A 17,740-nucleotide genomic window follows, 5' to 3' on the forward strand; every position below is an offset into this window, starting at 1 on the left:
GCTTCACATATTGTACCCATGTCGGGAATCGAACTCGGGTCTTCGGCGTGACGAGCGAGCGCTTTAACCACTAGGCTACCCGACCGCCCCGACGCCGTGATAGAGCTCGTGTGTGGTGTACTGTGGCGTTAATTTACAAATACAGAATACACAAATATAACTAACAAATAATTTCAGAAAAGATAATGATTGATTTAACATATTATATCCAGCATAATATTAAAACATCAATGTCTGTGAAAAGGTGTACAGACATGCGATTAACATTTTAATGCCAACTATATGCGGACAATGGGTGTAAATTCTATTTTGTGTTTCTAATTTGACCAATTTGATTATCGAAATTAATTTGTATTGTGATAGAGGTTGGAGTCTTTCCATCAGAATTGCAACTGTGATAAAACAAACACCAGGCTACATATACACAGAACCAATCACAAAAGTATTTTCGTTGTATGGATACAGTCACACCTGGGCATACCTTTGATGAATTAAGCGTTGACTCAACTATTTTGTAACAAGTCACATGTTGACCAAAATACAGATAACCACGTGGTAGTGTATTATTTTAAACCATCTGCTGACAGAAAGGTGGTGGTGAATAATTAGAACCACCATATTACTGAACCGCGTGAGACCAAATCGATACAATGTGGAGTAGAGGGTATATAAAGTCACGAAGCATAGTGTTTCAGTTCTTCGCGGCATATTCAATATTTTGTACATTTACAGTACTGAAATCAAGATGACACATCTCACCCGGATTCTTCTTTTTGTCATTGGTAAGTGAATGATGTCATGCTACAGTAAACTACGGTTATAACGAACACGCTTATAACGAACTAACGGATATAACGAACTAACTTTTTAGTCCCGACTATTTGCTGTAGTTATGCTGTATATATGCTTATAACAAATTACGGTTATAACGAACTAAAATTAGTAGTCCCTTTGAGTTCGTTATAACCGTAATTAACTGTACTTCATCAGCTACTTGGATCAGCATACCCGTGAAGATCCTTGATAGAATTGTCTACAGTAGCCCATGAAGTAAAAGGCGACTTACCGGATCGGATTGTCAAGCTCTGTGACTTGGTTGATGCATGTCATCGTATCCCAATTGCGTGGATCGATGTTCATGATATCAATCACTGGATTGTCTGTTCCAGACTCGAATATTTACAGGCCGCCGTCATATAGCTGGAATATTGCTGAATCCGGCGTAAAACAACAAACCAAACCAAAATCATCAGCTACTTGGATAAGCATACCCGTGAAGATCCTTGTTAGAATTGTCTACAGTAGCCCATGAAGTAAAAGGCGACTAACGGGATCGGATGGTCAAACTCTGTGACTTGGTTGAGGTATGTCATTATATCCCAATTGCGTGGATCGATGCTCATGGTATCAATCTCTGGATTGTCTGGTCGAGGTTCGATTATTTACAGAACGCCGAGTGTGGTGTTAATCTACAAACCAACTTGCATCAATCATCAGTACGACTGCCTCTGTGCTCTAGTGGTAGAGCGTCCGCCCGGAGAGCAGAAGGTATGGTTTCGATCCCCAGCCGCGTCATACCAAAAGACGTTAAAATATGGTACTTGTTGTTACCCTGCCTGGCGCTCGGCATTAAGGGGCTAAAACAAAGACTGGTCAGCTTGGACTCAGTATACTGTGTCTGAGTGGGGCATTCATGTTAAACTCGGCATCGTATCTCAGTGGGCTAGCACTATAAAATCAGCATTAGTCCGGACGAGTACAAGCAGCCACACACACACACACACGCGCGCATGCACGTCGCTATATAAGTGCACTAATCTTGGACGCGACGCTTAAACCCATTTCATCTCATCAATTGGTACGATGACACCCATGCAATCGGCAAGGTCGCCTAATCTATATTTCTGTCGACTTTTTCAATCCAAGCTAAGATACCTTAAAACAATATGTGCATAAGTTCCATCTGTTACCTCTGTGAAGGTTGCAATATACTATATCACATATCTATACTATCTCATACATGCTATTTATCTTGACTCGCTATTTCTTTAATCCTATTATGGAAATAGAAACTACATGTTTAGTAATTTCATTTTTTGTGTGTATTTCAGCAGTTCTGTGTGAGATAGCACCTGTAAGTATACGGGGTACCTGGATGCACATACAGTAAACTACGGTTATAACGAACACGCTTATAACGAACTAACTTTTTAGTCCCGACTATTTGCTGTAGTTATGCTGTATACATGTACATATATATGCTTATAACGCATTACGGTTATAACGAACTAAAATTAGTAGTCCCTTTGAGTTCGTTATAACCGTAGTTTACTGTACGTTGTTGTGTCTATCACACGGAAGATGCACTTCATTTCTTTCTTACGTGTCCCTTAAGCAGTACATTAAGGCAAAATATTATTATTTCGTAAAAGGCTACGATTTAAATTCAATTTTGAATAGTAATTCACATTTAACGACAGTAGCAAATCTTGAAATTTTGAAATCAGTGCACAGTTTTATTCTATCTTCTTGCCGATTTAGAGATTTTGTCTGTCTTTTTTTAAAATGTTGGCTTTGCTTTCCGACACTGCCATGTTGTTGTGCTTGATGTACATAATAACAAAGCTGTAGTTACGAAAGATAATCGAGCAATAAAACACTTACAGAACAATAATTATCTTTAATGTCAATTATATAATGTATATTATTTCTCATGTCACTTTCAATACGTTGTAATTTGTATATGTATCATGTATATGTATTATGTCAACACATTTGATACGCAACGGTTTTCATATTTTACACGTCAGTAACCAAAATGATGTCCTATGCAATTCCCTATGCTCCTGTTTTTCAATTCGGAAGGATACGCTTGATGATATCGTTCTATAATGGTCAATAGCCCATTCCCTTCCACTGATTTACTCAGAACTTGAATAAAAGAGACCAGTGAAACTGCTTCATCTTTTTTTCATATTTTGGGCCTCAGTAACGTTCTCTAAAGTTTTATGGTAGGCATGTGGAGGCCATTTCCAAATTTGTCGCATCAGTCACACAACTGTAATCTGATGCAATTTCATATTTTGAGTTGTGCTATATATTCCCGGTTTTTTCTCCTTTAGGTGAACAATTGACTTAACTTTGCATGTGTTGGTGACTGGTGCAATCAGCGGGGGAGGTTTAAAGATAATCGTTTCGCTTGTTATCATCGTTATTTGACAGTTAACTTCATTTTCAAAATACAGTTTATGATTCTATTTGTCTTTTTCAGACGTGTGGCGGAAAGAGGTAAGATGGTACAATTTTTATGCCATTTTTATATTTGTGTGCATTCTATTTGTATTTTAATCATTGTAATGTTTTCTTCTCAGCAATCAATACACTAGATGAGATATATTAACACATACTAAACATTATATATGCTACTGATTTAATACTGTATAAATAAGCTTATATGTATATGTACATATACGATACATGAACCAGCTTATTTTATAAAGAAATAATGTATATATGTATTTATGGCCAGAAATTCATTATCAAGGGTAAAATCATAATTCTGATATCGCACAATTAAGGTTTAAAAGCCAATCCCCTTGCACTGAATTAATAATCTGAGCTAGAAATAAAAAATACCTCAATTGTTTGACAAGAGGTGTGACTTCAACTTTGCAAAATTCAATTGTTCCTTTATGACGAACACTATTTCAGCAATTCCAGCCTTCTATGTCCACATTTCACAATTTTTAAGGATCAATCGAGCATTCTCGGTTTTCGAATATTTCAAATAGCTTGTTTGTGCAGGAGGTGAGGTGAGGTGAAATGGGGTTTAACGTCGCGTCCAAGATTATTGCACTTATATAGCGACGTGCATGTACGTGTGTGTGTGGCTGCTTGTACTAGTCCGGACTGATGCCGATTTATAGTGCTAGCACACTGAGATACCATGCCGCACTTTAACATGAATACCCCACTCAGACACAGTATGCTGACTCCGAGCCGACCAGTCCTTGTATTAGCCCCTTAATGCCGAGCGCCAGACAGGGTAACAACAAGTACCATCTTTTAACGTCTTTTGGTATGACGCGGCTGGGGATCAAACCCCGGACCTTCCGCTCTCCGGACGGAAGCTCTACCATTAGTCCACGTAGGCGGTCGTTTGGGCAGGATATGCTCACCTCTTCGCGTACACCTACCTGGTAACATCACTTCTTGCTCGGGATTCATCAACACATTCGTGTGATATAGTCGGAATCGTAAAATGGAATGTTATATTGTTGTTGTTGTTGTTGTTAACGTATGTTCCATTCTCAAAGAAAAGTTATAATATATTCCAAACAATAACATGACTTCTGTTAATAGCGAGCTCAATGATATGACAACCACGAAAGAAACGTACGTGCTGACCGATGCAACTCTGGCCAAGCCTAATGTCAGCTCCTTGGGAAAGTCCAATGTGGCCACTGATTTTCCTGATGGGTGGGTACCACTGCACGCATACATTGAGCACTGTCTTAAAATAAAACACTGACGCAGTCGCCTCAGGCGACGCAGTTCGCTGTGCTGAGTAAACAATCGGCAGTGTCCTGACTATATCACGGCGGCCTTTTAACAATCGACAATATCCCAACTATATCACGGCGGCCTGTGAACAATCGACAGTGTCTTACTTTATCAAGGCGGACTGTAAACAATCGGCAGTGTCCTAACTATATCACGCGCCCTGTAAACAATCAGCAGTGTCCTAACTATATCACGGCAGCCTGTAAACAATCGACAATATCCCAACTATATCACGGCGGCCTGTGAACAATCGACAGTGTCTTACTTTATCAAGGCGGCCTGTAAACAATCGGCAGTGTCTGAACTATATCACGGCGGCCTGTAAACAATCGGCAGTGTCCTAACTATACCACGGCGGCCTGTAAACAGTCGGCAGTGTCCAGACTATATCACGGTGGCCTGTAAAGAATCGGCAGTGTCCTAACTATATCACGGCAGCCTGTAAACAATCGGCAGTGTCCTGACTATATCACGGCGGACTGTAAACAATCGGCAGTGTCCTAACTATATCACGGCGGCCTGTAAACAGTCGGCAGTGTCCAGACTATATCACGGCGGCCTGTGAACAATCGGCAGTGTCTTACTTTATCAAGGCGGCCTGTAAACAATCGGCAGTGTCCTAACTATATCACGGCGGCCTGTAAACAATCGGCAGTGTCCTGACTATATGACGGCGGCCTGAAAACAATCGACAAACATGTCATACAACTGGTTTGGTTTGATTTTATGATACGTTCCAGGCCCTCGGGTTACAGTGGCACGCAGACACCCAGCCTAACCTCCCGATCCAATTAAAAGTCGCCTCTTTACACAGGCATTTATGTTAGTGATGCATAACGCTATCGACTTTACGGACACCTGGTGTCATCATTATTTTAAAGTGATTCATGAATACATGCTCATGATATAGTCGGAATTGCACAATGGACACCTCTTTTAGCAGAGATTCCTTTTGACTATAGGAAGGGAATTAAATTGTCGCTTATATTTTAATGTTATGTTATTTTGTTTGTTGCTCAACGCCGCACTCAACAATGATCCAGATATACGATGACTCAAAGTTATGAGGTTGTTAACATGTGTCCCACCCTCCAAGAATATTTTAATATTCGAATATTCCTAAATTTATCATGACTTCTTCTTTAAATAGCGAACTTAAAGATATGACAACCACGAAAGAAACAAACGTGCTGACCGATGCAACTCTGACCAAGCCTAATGTCAGCTCCTTGGGAAAGTCCAATGTGGCCAGTGATTTTCCTGATGGGTGGGTATCATTGCATGTATACATTTTGCATTGTCTTATAATATAAAACCGGTCTGGTCGTCTTTGGCGCCGCTGTTCGCTGTGCAGAGTTGCGTCCCTTGGGCACGCCAGAAACGTGTGATATTGAGTTCGGATCCCAGGTCGCCGCGATTGTGTTTTTAGGTTTGTCAGGACCACACCCGTGCTCTTGGGTATCAACAAAGTGGTAAACGTCTGAGACCTGCATCACTACGGGCTCTACTCCTACTTTTACCTGACACATCGTGATATAACTGGAATACAGCGTTGTTCCCACCTTCTAACTGTCTCACTCACTAAAACAATGTAAAATCTTCGAAAAAACGTTTTTGTCTTTGTTTGCTGTTTTACGTTTGAATCGGCCATTTGCTATCCATATGGCGGCGGCCTGTAAACAATCTGCAGTGTCTAACTATATCACGGCGGCCTGCAAACAATCGGCAGTGTCCTAACTATATCACGGCAGCCTGTAAACAATCGACAATATCTTAACTATATAATGGCGAACAGTGAACAATCGACAGTGTCTTACTTTATCAAGGCGGCCTGTAAACAATCGTCAGTGTCCTAACTATATCACGGCAGCCTGTAAACAATCGACAATATCTTAACTATATAATGGCGAACAGTGAACAATCGACAGTGTCTTACTTTATCAAGGCGGCCTGTAAACAATCGTCAGTGTCCTAACTATATCACGGCAGCCTGTAAACAATAGACAATATCTTAACTATATAATGGCGGACAGTGAACAATCGACAGTGTCTTACTTTATCAAGGCGGACTGTAAACAGTCGGCAGTGTCCAGACTATATCACGGCGGCCTGTGAACAATCGACAGTGTCTTACTTTATCAAGGCGGACTGTAAACAATCGGCAGTGTCCAGACTATATCACGGTGGCCTGTGAACAATCGACAGTGTCTTACTTTATCACGGCGGCCTGTACACAATCGGCAGTGTCCTAACTATATAACGGCGGCCTGTAAAGAATTGGCAGTGTCCTTACTATATCACGGTGTCTTGTAAACAATCGACAGTGTCCTAACTATATCACGGCGGCCTGTGAACAATCGACAAACATGTCATACAACTGGTTTGGTTTGATATTATGATACGTTCCAGGCCCTCGTGTAACAGTGACACGCAGACACCCAGCCTAACCCCCCGATCCAATTAAAAGTCGCTTCTTTACACAGGCATTTAGGTTAGTGATGCATAACGCTAAGGACTTTACGAACACCTGGTGTCATCATTATTTTATAGTGATTCATGAATACATGCTGATGATATAGTCGGAATTGCACTTCTCTTTTAGCAGAGATTCCTTATGGCTATAGAAAGGGTATTAAATTGTCGCTTATATTTTAATGTTATGTTTGTTTGTTTGTTGCTCAACGCCGCACTCAACAATAATCCAGATATACGATGACTCAAAGTTATGAGGTTGTTAACATGTGTTCCACCCTCCAAGAATATTTTGATATTCGAATATTCCTAAATTTATCATGACTTCTTCTTTAAATAGCGAACTTAACGATATGACAACCACGAAAGAAACAAACGTGCTGACCGATGCAACTCTGGCCAAGCCTAATGTCAGCTCCTTGGGAAAGTCCAATGTGGCCAGTGATTTTCCTGATGGGTGGGTATCATTGCATATATACATTTTGCATTGTCTTATAATATAAAACCGGTCTGGTCGTCTTTGGCGCCGCAGTTCGCTGTGCAGAGTTGCGTCCCTTGGGCACGCCAGAAACGTGTGATATTGAGTTCGGATCCCAGGTCGCCGCGATTGTGTTTTTAGGTTTGTCAGGACCACACCCGTGCTCTTGGGTATCAACAAAGTGGTAAACGTCTGAGACCTGCATCACTACGGGCTCTACTCCTACTTTTACCTGACACATCGTTATATAACTGGAATACAGCGTTGTTCCCACCTTCTAACTGTCTCACTCACTAAAACAATGTAAAATCTTCGAAAAAACGTTTTTGTCTTTGTTTGCTGTTTTACGTTTGAATCGGCCATTTGCTATTCATATAACGGCAGCCTGTAAACAATCTGCAGTGTCTAACTATATCACGGCAGCCTGTAAACAATCGACAATATCTTAACTATATCATGGCGGACAGTGAACAATCGACAGTGTCTTACTTTATCACGGCGGCCTGTTAGGAATCGGCAGTGTCCTGACTATATCACGGCAGCCTGTGAACAATCGACAGTGTCTTACTTTATCAAGGCGGACTGTAAACAATCGGCAGTGTCCTAACTATATCACGGCGGCCTGTACACAATCGGCAGTGTCCTAACTATATCACGGCGGCCTGTAAAGAATTGGCAGTGTCCTTACTATATCACGGTGTCTTGAAAACAATCGACAGTGCCCTAACTATATCACGGCGGCCTGTGAACAATCGACAAACATGTCATACAACTGGTTTGGTTTGATATTATGATACGTTCCAGGCCCTCGTGTAACAGTGACACGCAGACACCCAGCCTTACCCCCCGATCCAATTAAAAGTCGCTTCTTTACACAGGCATTTAGGTTAGTGATGCATAACGCTAAGGACTTTACGAACACCTGGTGTCATCATTATTTTATAGTGATTCATGAATACATGCTGATGATATAGTCGGAATTGCACTTCTCTTTTAGCAGAGATTCCTTATGGCTATAGAAAGGGTATTAATTTGTCGCTTATATTTTAATGTTATGTTTGTTTGTTTGTTGCTCAACGCCGCACTCAACAATGATCCAGATATACGATGACTCAAAGTTATGAGGTTGTTAACATGTGTTCCACCCTCCAAGAATATTTTGATATTCGAATATTCCTAAATTTATCATGACTTCTTCTTTAAATAGCGAACTTAACGATATGACAACCACGAAAGAAACAAACGTGCTGACCGATGCAACTCTGGCCAAGCCTAATGTCAGCTCCTTGGGAAAGTCCAATGTGGCCAGTGATTTTCCTGATGGGTGGGTATCATTGCATGTATACATTTTGCATTGTCTTATAATATAAAACCGGTCTGGTCGTCTTTGGCGCCGCTGTTCGCTGTGCAGAGTTGCGTCCCTTGGGCACGCCAGAAACGTGTGATATTGAGTTCGGATCCCAGGTCGCCGCGATTCCCTCTCTAGGTTTGTCAGGACCACATCCGTGCTCTTGGGTATCAACAAAGTGGTAAACGTCTGAGACCTGCATCACTGCAGGCTTTCCTCCCACATTTACCTGACACATCGTGATATAACTGGAATATCGTTAAAACAGCGTTGTTCCCACCTACTAACTGTCTCACTCACTGAAACAATGTATAATCTTCGAAAAAACGTTTTTGTCTTTGTTTGCTGTTTTTCGTTTGAATCGGCCATTTGCTATCCATATCATGGCGGCCTGTGAACAATCGGCAGTGTCTAACTATATCACGGCGGCCTGTAAACAATCGGCAGTGTCCTAACTATATCACGGCGGCCTGTAAAGAATTGGCAGTGTCCTAACTATATCACGGCGGCCTGTAAACAATCGACAGTGTCCTAACTATATCACGGCAGTCTGTAAACAATCGGCAGTGTCCTAACTATATCACGGCGGCCTGTGAACAATCGACAAACATGTCATACAACTGGTTTGGTTTGATATTATGATACGTTCCAGGCCCTCGTGTAACAGTGACACGCAGACACCCAGCCTAACCCCCCGATCCAATTAAAAGTCGCTTCTTTACACAGGCATTTAGGTTAGTGGTGCATAACGCTAAGGATTTTACGAACACCTGGTGTCATAATTATTTTATAGTGATTCATGAACACATGCTGATGATATAGTCGGAATTGCACTTCTCTTTTAGCAGAGATTCCTTATGACTATAGAAAGGGTATTAAATTGTCGCTTATATTTCAATGTTATGTTTGTTGGTTTGTTGTTCAACGCCGCACTCAACAATAATCCAGATATACGATGACTCAAAGTTATGAGGTTGTTAACATGTGTCCCACCCTCCAAGAATATTTTAATATTCGAATATTCCTAAAACTAACATGACTTCTTCTTTAAATAGCGAACTTAACGATATGACAACCACGAAAGAAACAAACGTGCTGACCGATACAACTCTGGCCAAGCCTAATGTCAGCTCCTTGGGAAAGTCCAATGTGGCAACTATTTTTCCTGATGGGTGGGTATCATTGCATGTATACATTTTGCATTGTCTTATAATATAAAACCGGTCTGGCCGTCTTAGGCGCCGCTGTTCGCTGTGCAGAGTTGCGTCCCTTGGGCACGCCAGAAACGTGTGATATTGAGTTCGGATCCCAGGTCGCCGCGCTTGTGTTTCTAGGTTTGTCAGGACCACACCCGTGCTCTTGGGTATCAACAAAGTGGTAAACGTCTGAGACCTGCATCCGTGCGGGCTTTCCTCCCACATTTACCTGACACATCGTGATATAACTGGAATATTGTTAAAACAGCGTTGTTCCCACCTACTAACTGTCTCACTCACTGAAACAATGTATAATCTTCGAAAAAACGTTTTTGTCTTTGTTTGCTGTTTTTCGTTTGAATCGGCCATTTGCTATCCATATCATGGCGGCTGTGAACAATCGGCAGTGTCTAACTATATCACGGCGGCCTGTAAACAATCGACAGTGTCTTACTTTATCAAGGCGGACAGTAAACAATCGGCAGTGTCCTAACTATATCAGGGCGGTCTGTAAACAGTCGGCAGTGTCTAACTATATCAAGGCGGCCTGAAAAGTTTTGGCAGTGTCCTAACTATATCACGGCAGCCTGTAAACAATCGGCAGTGTCCTAACTATATCACGGCGGACTGTAAACAATCGGCAGTGTCCTAACTATATCACGGCAGCATGTAAAGAATCGACAAAATCTTTCACTATACCACGGCAGCCTGTAAACAATCGACAATATCCTCACTATACCACGGCGGCCTCAGAACAATCGACAGTGTCTTATTATATCACGGCGGCCTGTAAACAATGAACAATATCCTGAGTATATCACGGCGGCCTGTAAACAATCGACAATATCCTAACTATATCACGGCGGCCTCAGAACAATCGACAGTGTCTTACTATATCACGGCGGCCTGTAAACAATGAACAATATCCTAACTATATCGCGGCGGCTTGTAAAGAATTGGCAGTGTCCTAACTATATCACGGCGGTCTGTAAACAATCGACAGTGTCTTACTTTATCAAGGCGGACTGTGAACAATCGGCAGTGTCTAACTATATCACGGCGGCCTGTAAACAATCGGCAGTGTCCTAACTATATCACGGCGGCCTGTAAAGAATTGGCAGTGTCCTTACTATATCACGGCGTCTTGTAAACAATCGACAGTGTCCTAACTATATCAAGGCGGCCCGTGAACAATCGACAAACTTGTCATACAACTGGTTTGGTTTGATATTATGATACGTTCCAGGCCCTCGTGTAACAGTGACACGCAGACACCCCGCCTAACCCCCCGATCCAATTAAAAGTCGCCTCTTTACACAGGCATTTAGGTTAGTGATGCATTACGCTTACGACTTTACGAACACCTGGTGTCATCATTATTTTATAGTGATTCATGAACACATGCTGATGATATAGTCGGAATTGCACTTCTCTTTTAGCAGAGATTCCTTATGACTATAGAAAGGGTATTAAATTGTCGCTTATATTTCAATGTTATGTTTGTTGGTTTGTTGCTCAACGCCGCACTCAACAATAATCCAGATATACGATGACTCAAAGTTATGAGGTTGTTAACATGTGTTCCACCCTCCAAGAATATTTTAATATTCGAATATTCCTAAAACTAACATGACTTCTTCTTTAAATAGCGAACTTAACGATATGACAACCACGAAAGAAACAAACGTGCTGACCGATTCAACTCTGGCCAAGCCTAATGTCAGCTCCTTGGGAAAGTCCAATGTGGCCAGTAATTTTCCTGATGGGTGGGTACCATTGCATGTATATCTTTGCATTGACTTATAATATAAAACCGGTCTGGTCGTCTTTGGTGCCGCTGTTCGCTGTGCAGAGTTGCGTCCCTTGGGCACGCCAGAAACGTGTGATAGTGAGTTCGGATCCCAGGTCGCCGCGATTTTGTTTCTAGGTTTGTCAGGACCACATCCGTGCTCTTGGGTATCAACAAAGTGGTAAACGTCTGAGACCTGCATCACTGCAGGCTTTCCTCCCACCTTTACCTGACACATCGTGATATAACTGGAATATTGTTAAAACAGCGTTGTTCCCACCCACTAACTGTCTCACTCACTGAAACAATGTATAATCTTCGAAAAAACGTTTTTGTCTTTGTTTGCTGTTTTTCGTTTGAATCGGCCATTTGCTATCCATATCATGGCGGCTGTGAACAATCTGCAGTGTCTAACTATATCAGGGCGGCCTGTAAACAATCGGCAGTGTCCTAACTATATCACGGCGGCCTGTAAACAATCGGCAGTGTCCTAACTATATCACGGCGGCCTGTAAACAATCGGCAGTGTCCTAACTATATCACAGCGGCTTGTAAACAATCGGCAGTGTCCTAACTATATCACGGCGGCCTGTAAACAATCGACAGTGTCTTACTTTATCAAGGCGGACTGTAAACAATCGGCAGTGTCCTAACTATATCACGGCGGCCTGTAAACAATCGGCAGTGTCCTAACTATATCACGGAAGCCTGTAAAGAATTGGCAGTGTCCTTACTATATCACGGCGGCCTGTAAAGAATTGGCAGTGTCGTGACTATATGACGGCGGCCTGAAAACAATCGACAAACATGTCATACAACTGGTTTGGTTTGATATTATGATAGGTTCCAGGCCCTCGGGTTACAATGACACGCAGACACCCAGCCTAACCTCCCGATCCAATTAAAAGTCGCCTCTTTACACAGGCATTTAGGTTAGTGATGCATAACGCTAAGGACTTTACCAACACCTGGTGTCATCATTATTTTATAGTGATTCATGAACACATGCTGATGATATAGTCGAAATTGCACAATGGACTCTTCGTTTAGCAGAGATTCCTAATGACCACAGGAAGGGTATTAAAGGTAAATTGGTCTTTCCAGGGTATTCTCACAATAGTCACTTCGATTATTTGTACCTTTTCTCCCCATACCGATTGTCATATCTCTCCTAGTTTGGGATGCGATCGTTCGGCCATTGCGTTCATCTGCGCGTTCCTGCTACGTCTGTAGGGAACAACTCACTACAGACACTTCCCTCTCAAAAATAACGTCGTCCAATTTACGACGTCATCAAGTTGCAAGAGCGTTGTTTGAATCTCTAGAAATGAAGCCATGATAGAACGTTGTTTCATCGTAAAATAAACCACTCTTAGTTCTTTATTGTTCTTTGCGATTTATCGCGTAGCTATATTATATATACGAATAATCAAACAATTAACATGACTTCTTCTTTAAATAGCGAACTTGGTGATATGACAACCCCGAATGAAACGTACGTACTGACCAATGCAACTCTGGTCGAGCATAACGTCAGCTCCCTGGGAAAGTCCAATGTGGCCACTGATTTGCCCGATAGGTAGGTACCACTGCACGCATACTTGTGGCAGGTCTTCAGAATCAGCTGTCTTTACATTTTCTAGGGACTACCACAGTTAAGATAAGGTGTACAAAAATAGACATCAAAATCAGAGCTAAATCTAAAACATTAATACAAAATATAAATCCGTTTTCTAAGATACAACAGTTTAATATTCATATAAAATCTATTCTGATACATGCATTTGTATGTTCGCCTTCAAGGTCTAGGGTATCAACGGCTACGGCGCATCTCCTGGTATTGAAGCAGGGGTGTGGAAACTGGACAGTTTTCCCTGACAACGACAGACTGTATCTGTGGCATGGGGGGAAGGCCACGGTAATGTGATTCCCTGTTTTGTGATTTACATGAATTTTTTCCGGCAGTTGATATTGAATTTTCACGACAAAGCCAGGATAAGTTGAGTTGTGACCTGGCAATTAACCCCGTATGATTATGTGTGAGGTCCGCCCACTATCGCGTGCCATTGTGAACATAGGGGTAGCGGGTGGTCCGCGGCAAGTAGTACGATGGATATGTGCGTGTCCTGTCGCGGCTAACAACGAGTGCTAGTGGCGAGATCAGTAGCACATAATAGTACGTGTTGATGTGAGATAACTGATGACTGTGAAAACGGTGACAAAAAATTTGCATAGTAATTGAGAAATATCGCGACAATGAAGGAATTCATTTGCTGTAAAAATGGAATCCTGTTTTTACCCAAGAGAGCAAAAATGAAAAGTGTCATGTCATTAATCAAATGATTGTGAAGGTTGAGACCTTAACGCAATGATAGTGGCCTCAATGCCATACTCCTTAATTAAACCCATTCTTTCTCCATGTAATTTAGACCCGTGAAGATCTGGGGTGGAGAATAGATCTTCAGCAACCCATGCTTGCCGTAAAAGGCGACTATGCTTGTCGTAAAAGGCGACTAACGGGATCGGGTGGTCAGGCTCGCTGACTTGGTTGATGCATGTCATCGATCCCAATTGCGTGGATCGATGCTCATGATATTAATCACTGGATTGTCTGGTCCAGACTCGATTATTTACAGACCGCCGTCATATAGCTGGAATATTGCTGAGTGCGGCGTAAAACAACAAACCAACCTACCAACCAACCATGTAATTTATGACATTATCGGACAATTCTCCAGACTGATAATGTATAATTTGGTCATGCTTGCCTAGCTTTGACATGTTTATTTGTTTGTAATTAACTTCTATCAAACAACGTTCAGAGAAATCTAGTATCGACTTGTCACATCCACCTTTAAATAGTCTTAAGAACAACACGTGTGTCCACGGGAGCTAGTCAATTTCATTGTCATGACCTGCACGTGCACACATGCGTACACCCTCTCTGCTTGTAACAACCAAACGTGTTTGTTCAAATTCTGTGCACCGCCTACTTATCTCAAACTCCTTTGGTGAGTCGGTTCAAGTTATCCTGATCACCAGTAGTGCATGTCACAAATTCCTCAGACTGTTCACATTTTAAAAGAGTTGTCGCTCATATGCCCAAAACACGTATTCCCATTAGGGACCCAGGGGTCAGAACACATCACAAGCATCATGGCGGGTGTTCAGGGGTGGTCGGTACACTCACAGAGGGATGTTGCTGCTGATGATACTCACCACTGGTCTGCTGGTGTGTGTGCGAATGCGTGTTTGTGTTCGAATGCGCTCGCGCGTGCGTGCGTGCGTTGTTTAACGGCATACCCATCACTAGCCAAGCTATATGATGGCGGTCTGTATTTAGTCGATAATCCGGTGTTTCTCACCATGAGAAACCTGATGTATGTTTGTTTGTTTGTTGTTTAACGCCACACTCGGCAATATTACAGCTATATGACAGCGGTCTGTAAATTATCGAGTCTGGATCAGACAATCCAGTGATTGACACCATGAGCAACGATCAAACCTGATGTATGTTTGTGTGTTTGTTGTTTAACGGTCGACGGTCTGTAAATTGTCGAGTCGGGATCATGAGCATCGATCTGGGCAATTGGGATTATGTGACATGCATCAACCAAGTCAGCGAGCCTGACCACCCGATCCCGCTTGTGTGTAGCTTCAAGACACCTGCTCAATAACTGAATTGTAATGTCCTCATTGTTTCCAACATTGCTTCACACAGGTTAAAACGGTCGCCGCCAATGGAACAGTGCAACAGGAATGTTTGGGCAATCCTTTAAATGATGCCGACTGCTCATACGCCGTTGGCGTCCCAGCTGGAAGGTACAACAGCGTCTGTCCAGAGGAGCCCGGTGTCTTCACATGCATTGTCATCGGAGCATCGGTCCAAAGTAAGCACAATTATCCGTCTAATTCATCAGTGTAAATAACGCTCGTGTGGTCTGACTGAGCATTTAAATAACGTTTCAACAGCTAATTTCCCTGGATAGTGGTTTTACAAGTTTTCTATTTTTTTACGCAATTCGTTCGTTAATTTAATTTCTCAAACATATTTATTTCTGGTTACCATGAAAATATGCGATTGGTTTGCTCCAGCATAGTTTATTTAATGTTTTGGGTGGTGTGTGGGTGTCATTAAATACATAACATATATTCATCAACGTACCTGCCCACAGACTCATAACATCAATATACCACTATATAGGAGTAGACTATGTAGGTAGAATACCATCTTCCCGAGGCAAGAGAGTTAACTGACTTTAAAAGTCCAGTTTCCACCCTTGCCGAACTAGGCTGGAATTCCTGGGCGGGAGCGTAGCGCCACCAGTGGCTATTACGAGTTATGTCCTTTCTATGCTCCTATTGGCCAATCAGATTCAACCTCTCGTATCACTTGCATTTGTTTCAAACAAAATGGCGGCTCCCTGTCAAGACGATCTGATCGATAATCAATATCTCTATTGTGATAAAACGAGTCTTACATCGCGAAGTGCATCAAATCACGTGAGCACCTTGATTAAAAACATGAAAAGATTTGGAAAATATCTGTTGACAACGAGTTAGCGGTGCACATGCTTTGCAAATCCTGCAGTCGACCGAAATCTGCACGACACTCTACGAACCGGATTTCGATTTCGGTGCGCGATTTTGATTGGACTATGCATAGACTCGGTAGCCCAGCCAAAATGTAACTCCATAATACCAGCCTAGTTCGGCAAGGGTGGAAACTGGACTTTTATAGTCAGTTAACTCACTTGCCTCGGGAAGATGGTAGAATACCCACTGCCAACGATTGGAAAGACGTGTCGAAGTCTGTCACATTTCGGATACTATAATCATCTTTTGCCTGGCCAGTCACAGAGACAAACCACACACGATATGGGGGATAGTACTGACAGTAATCATGTGATTTCCAATCTATAATTCTGTAATATCACTTTTTAGACGGCGAAGACATATCCGACAACGACATGCCGAACGCGAATCTTCAGCATGAAGACATAGCGAGAACGTAGGAGTGTAACTGGCTCAAATAATATCCACCGTGTAGTCATTGGTGAATAAACACGCACATGGAAGAACAAAGGTGTTTTGTCATTTACACGTACATGTATGTGCCGATGTTATCATAGTTTAACACAATAAAACGCTCTGTTCTCGGTCCATGCAATTGGGATCGTTGACATGCATGAACCAAGTCAGCGAGCCTGACCACACGATCCCGTTAGTCGCCTCGTACGACAAGCATAGTCGCCTTTTTCGGCAAGCATGGGTTGGTGAAGACCTATTCTATCCCAGATCTTTACGAGTTCAACCCACTACAGTAAACTACGGTTATAACGAACACGCTTATAACGAACTTACTTTTTAGTCCCGACTTTTTGCTGAAGTTATGCTGTATATATGCTTATAACAAACTACGGTTATAACGAACTAAACATAGTAGTCCCTTTTAGTTCGTTATAACCGTAGTTTACTGTAGTTGTGTCTCAGGTGTGACATAGGTACACCTGGATTCGTCACTATTGGATGATGATTTAAATACACCATGACAGGGATGTAGTCGGAATCCTACTTTGGATTTCTTTGATAATGGAAAGAGTTTTGTCGCTTCTATGAGACGTTTACCAGGGATGTAAAACACACGACCTCGGGCGCAAAAACCGGTGTTCATCTGATTGTGCTTATTTAGTCTCGTTTGTATATATTACTGCGTGTGTGATGATGATGATGATGATGTTGACACGTGTTCGTGCTTGCGAGCCTGCGTGCGTGCGTGTGTGCATATGTTCTCTTTTTCTATTCTGTAAAATGCAGGAATTACTTCTGGGGGCACTAACAAGTAACTACTAACTTTTACTGGGTTGTAGACTCCGCGTTTGGAAACATCGGAA

At 42.1% G+C, this 17,740-nt stretch overlaps 1 protein-coding gene across 4 annotated transcripts; it reads left to right on the plus strand.

Moving 5' to 3' along the window:
- Positions 1-686: 686 nt before the first annotated feature.
- LOC124149456 lies at positions 687-16,931 on the plus strand. 4 transcript variants are annotated; one of them, XM_048381920.1, is made up of 13 exons: positions 687-782; positions 2,112-2,134; positions 3,272-3,288; positions 4,363-4,479; positions 5,714-5,830; positions 7,376-7,492; positions 8,721-8,837; positions 9,917-10,033; positions 11,707-11,823; positions 13,309-13,425; positions 13,650-13,764; positions 15,568-15,736; positions 16,791-16,931. In XM_048381920.1, the coding sequence occupies exons 1-13, from the start codon at positions 746-748 to the stop codon at positions 16,859-16,861; spliced, it is 1,251 nt and encodes a 416-aa protein (XP_048237877.1). In that variant the 5' UTR covers positions 687-745; the 3' UTR covers positions 16,862-16,931. The 4 variants fall into 4 exon arrangements, with proteins under 4 accessions (XP_048237877.1, XP_048237885.1, XP_048237879.1 ...); XM_048381928.1 differs by lacking the exon at positions 11,707-11,823; XM_048381922.1 differs by lacking the exon at positions 5,714-5,830.
- Positions 16,932-17,740: the final 809 nt, after the last annotated feature.

The sequence above is a fragment of the Haliotis rufescens genome, unplaced genomic scaffold (genome assembly GCF_023055435.1).
Source record: "Haliotis rufescens isolate VD_foot unplaced genomic scaffold, xgHalRufe1.0.p SCAF_1, whole genome shotgun sequence".
Classification (NCBI taxonomy): Eukaryota; Metazoa; Mollusca; class Gastropoda; order Lepetellida; family Haliotidae; genus Haliotis; species Haliotis rufescens.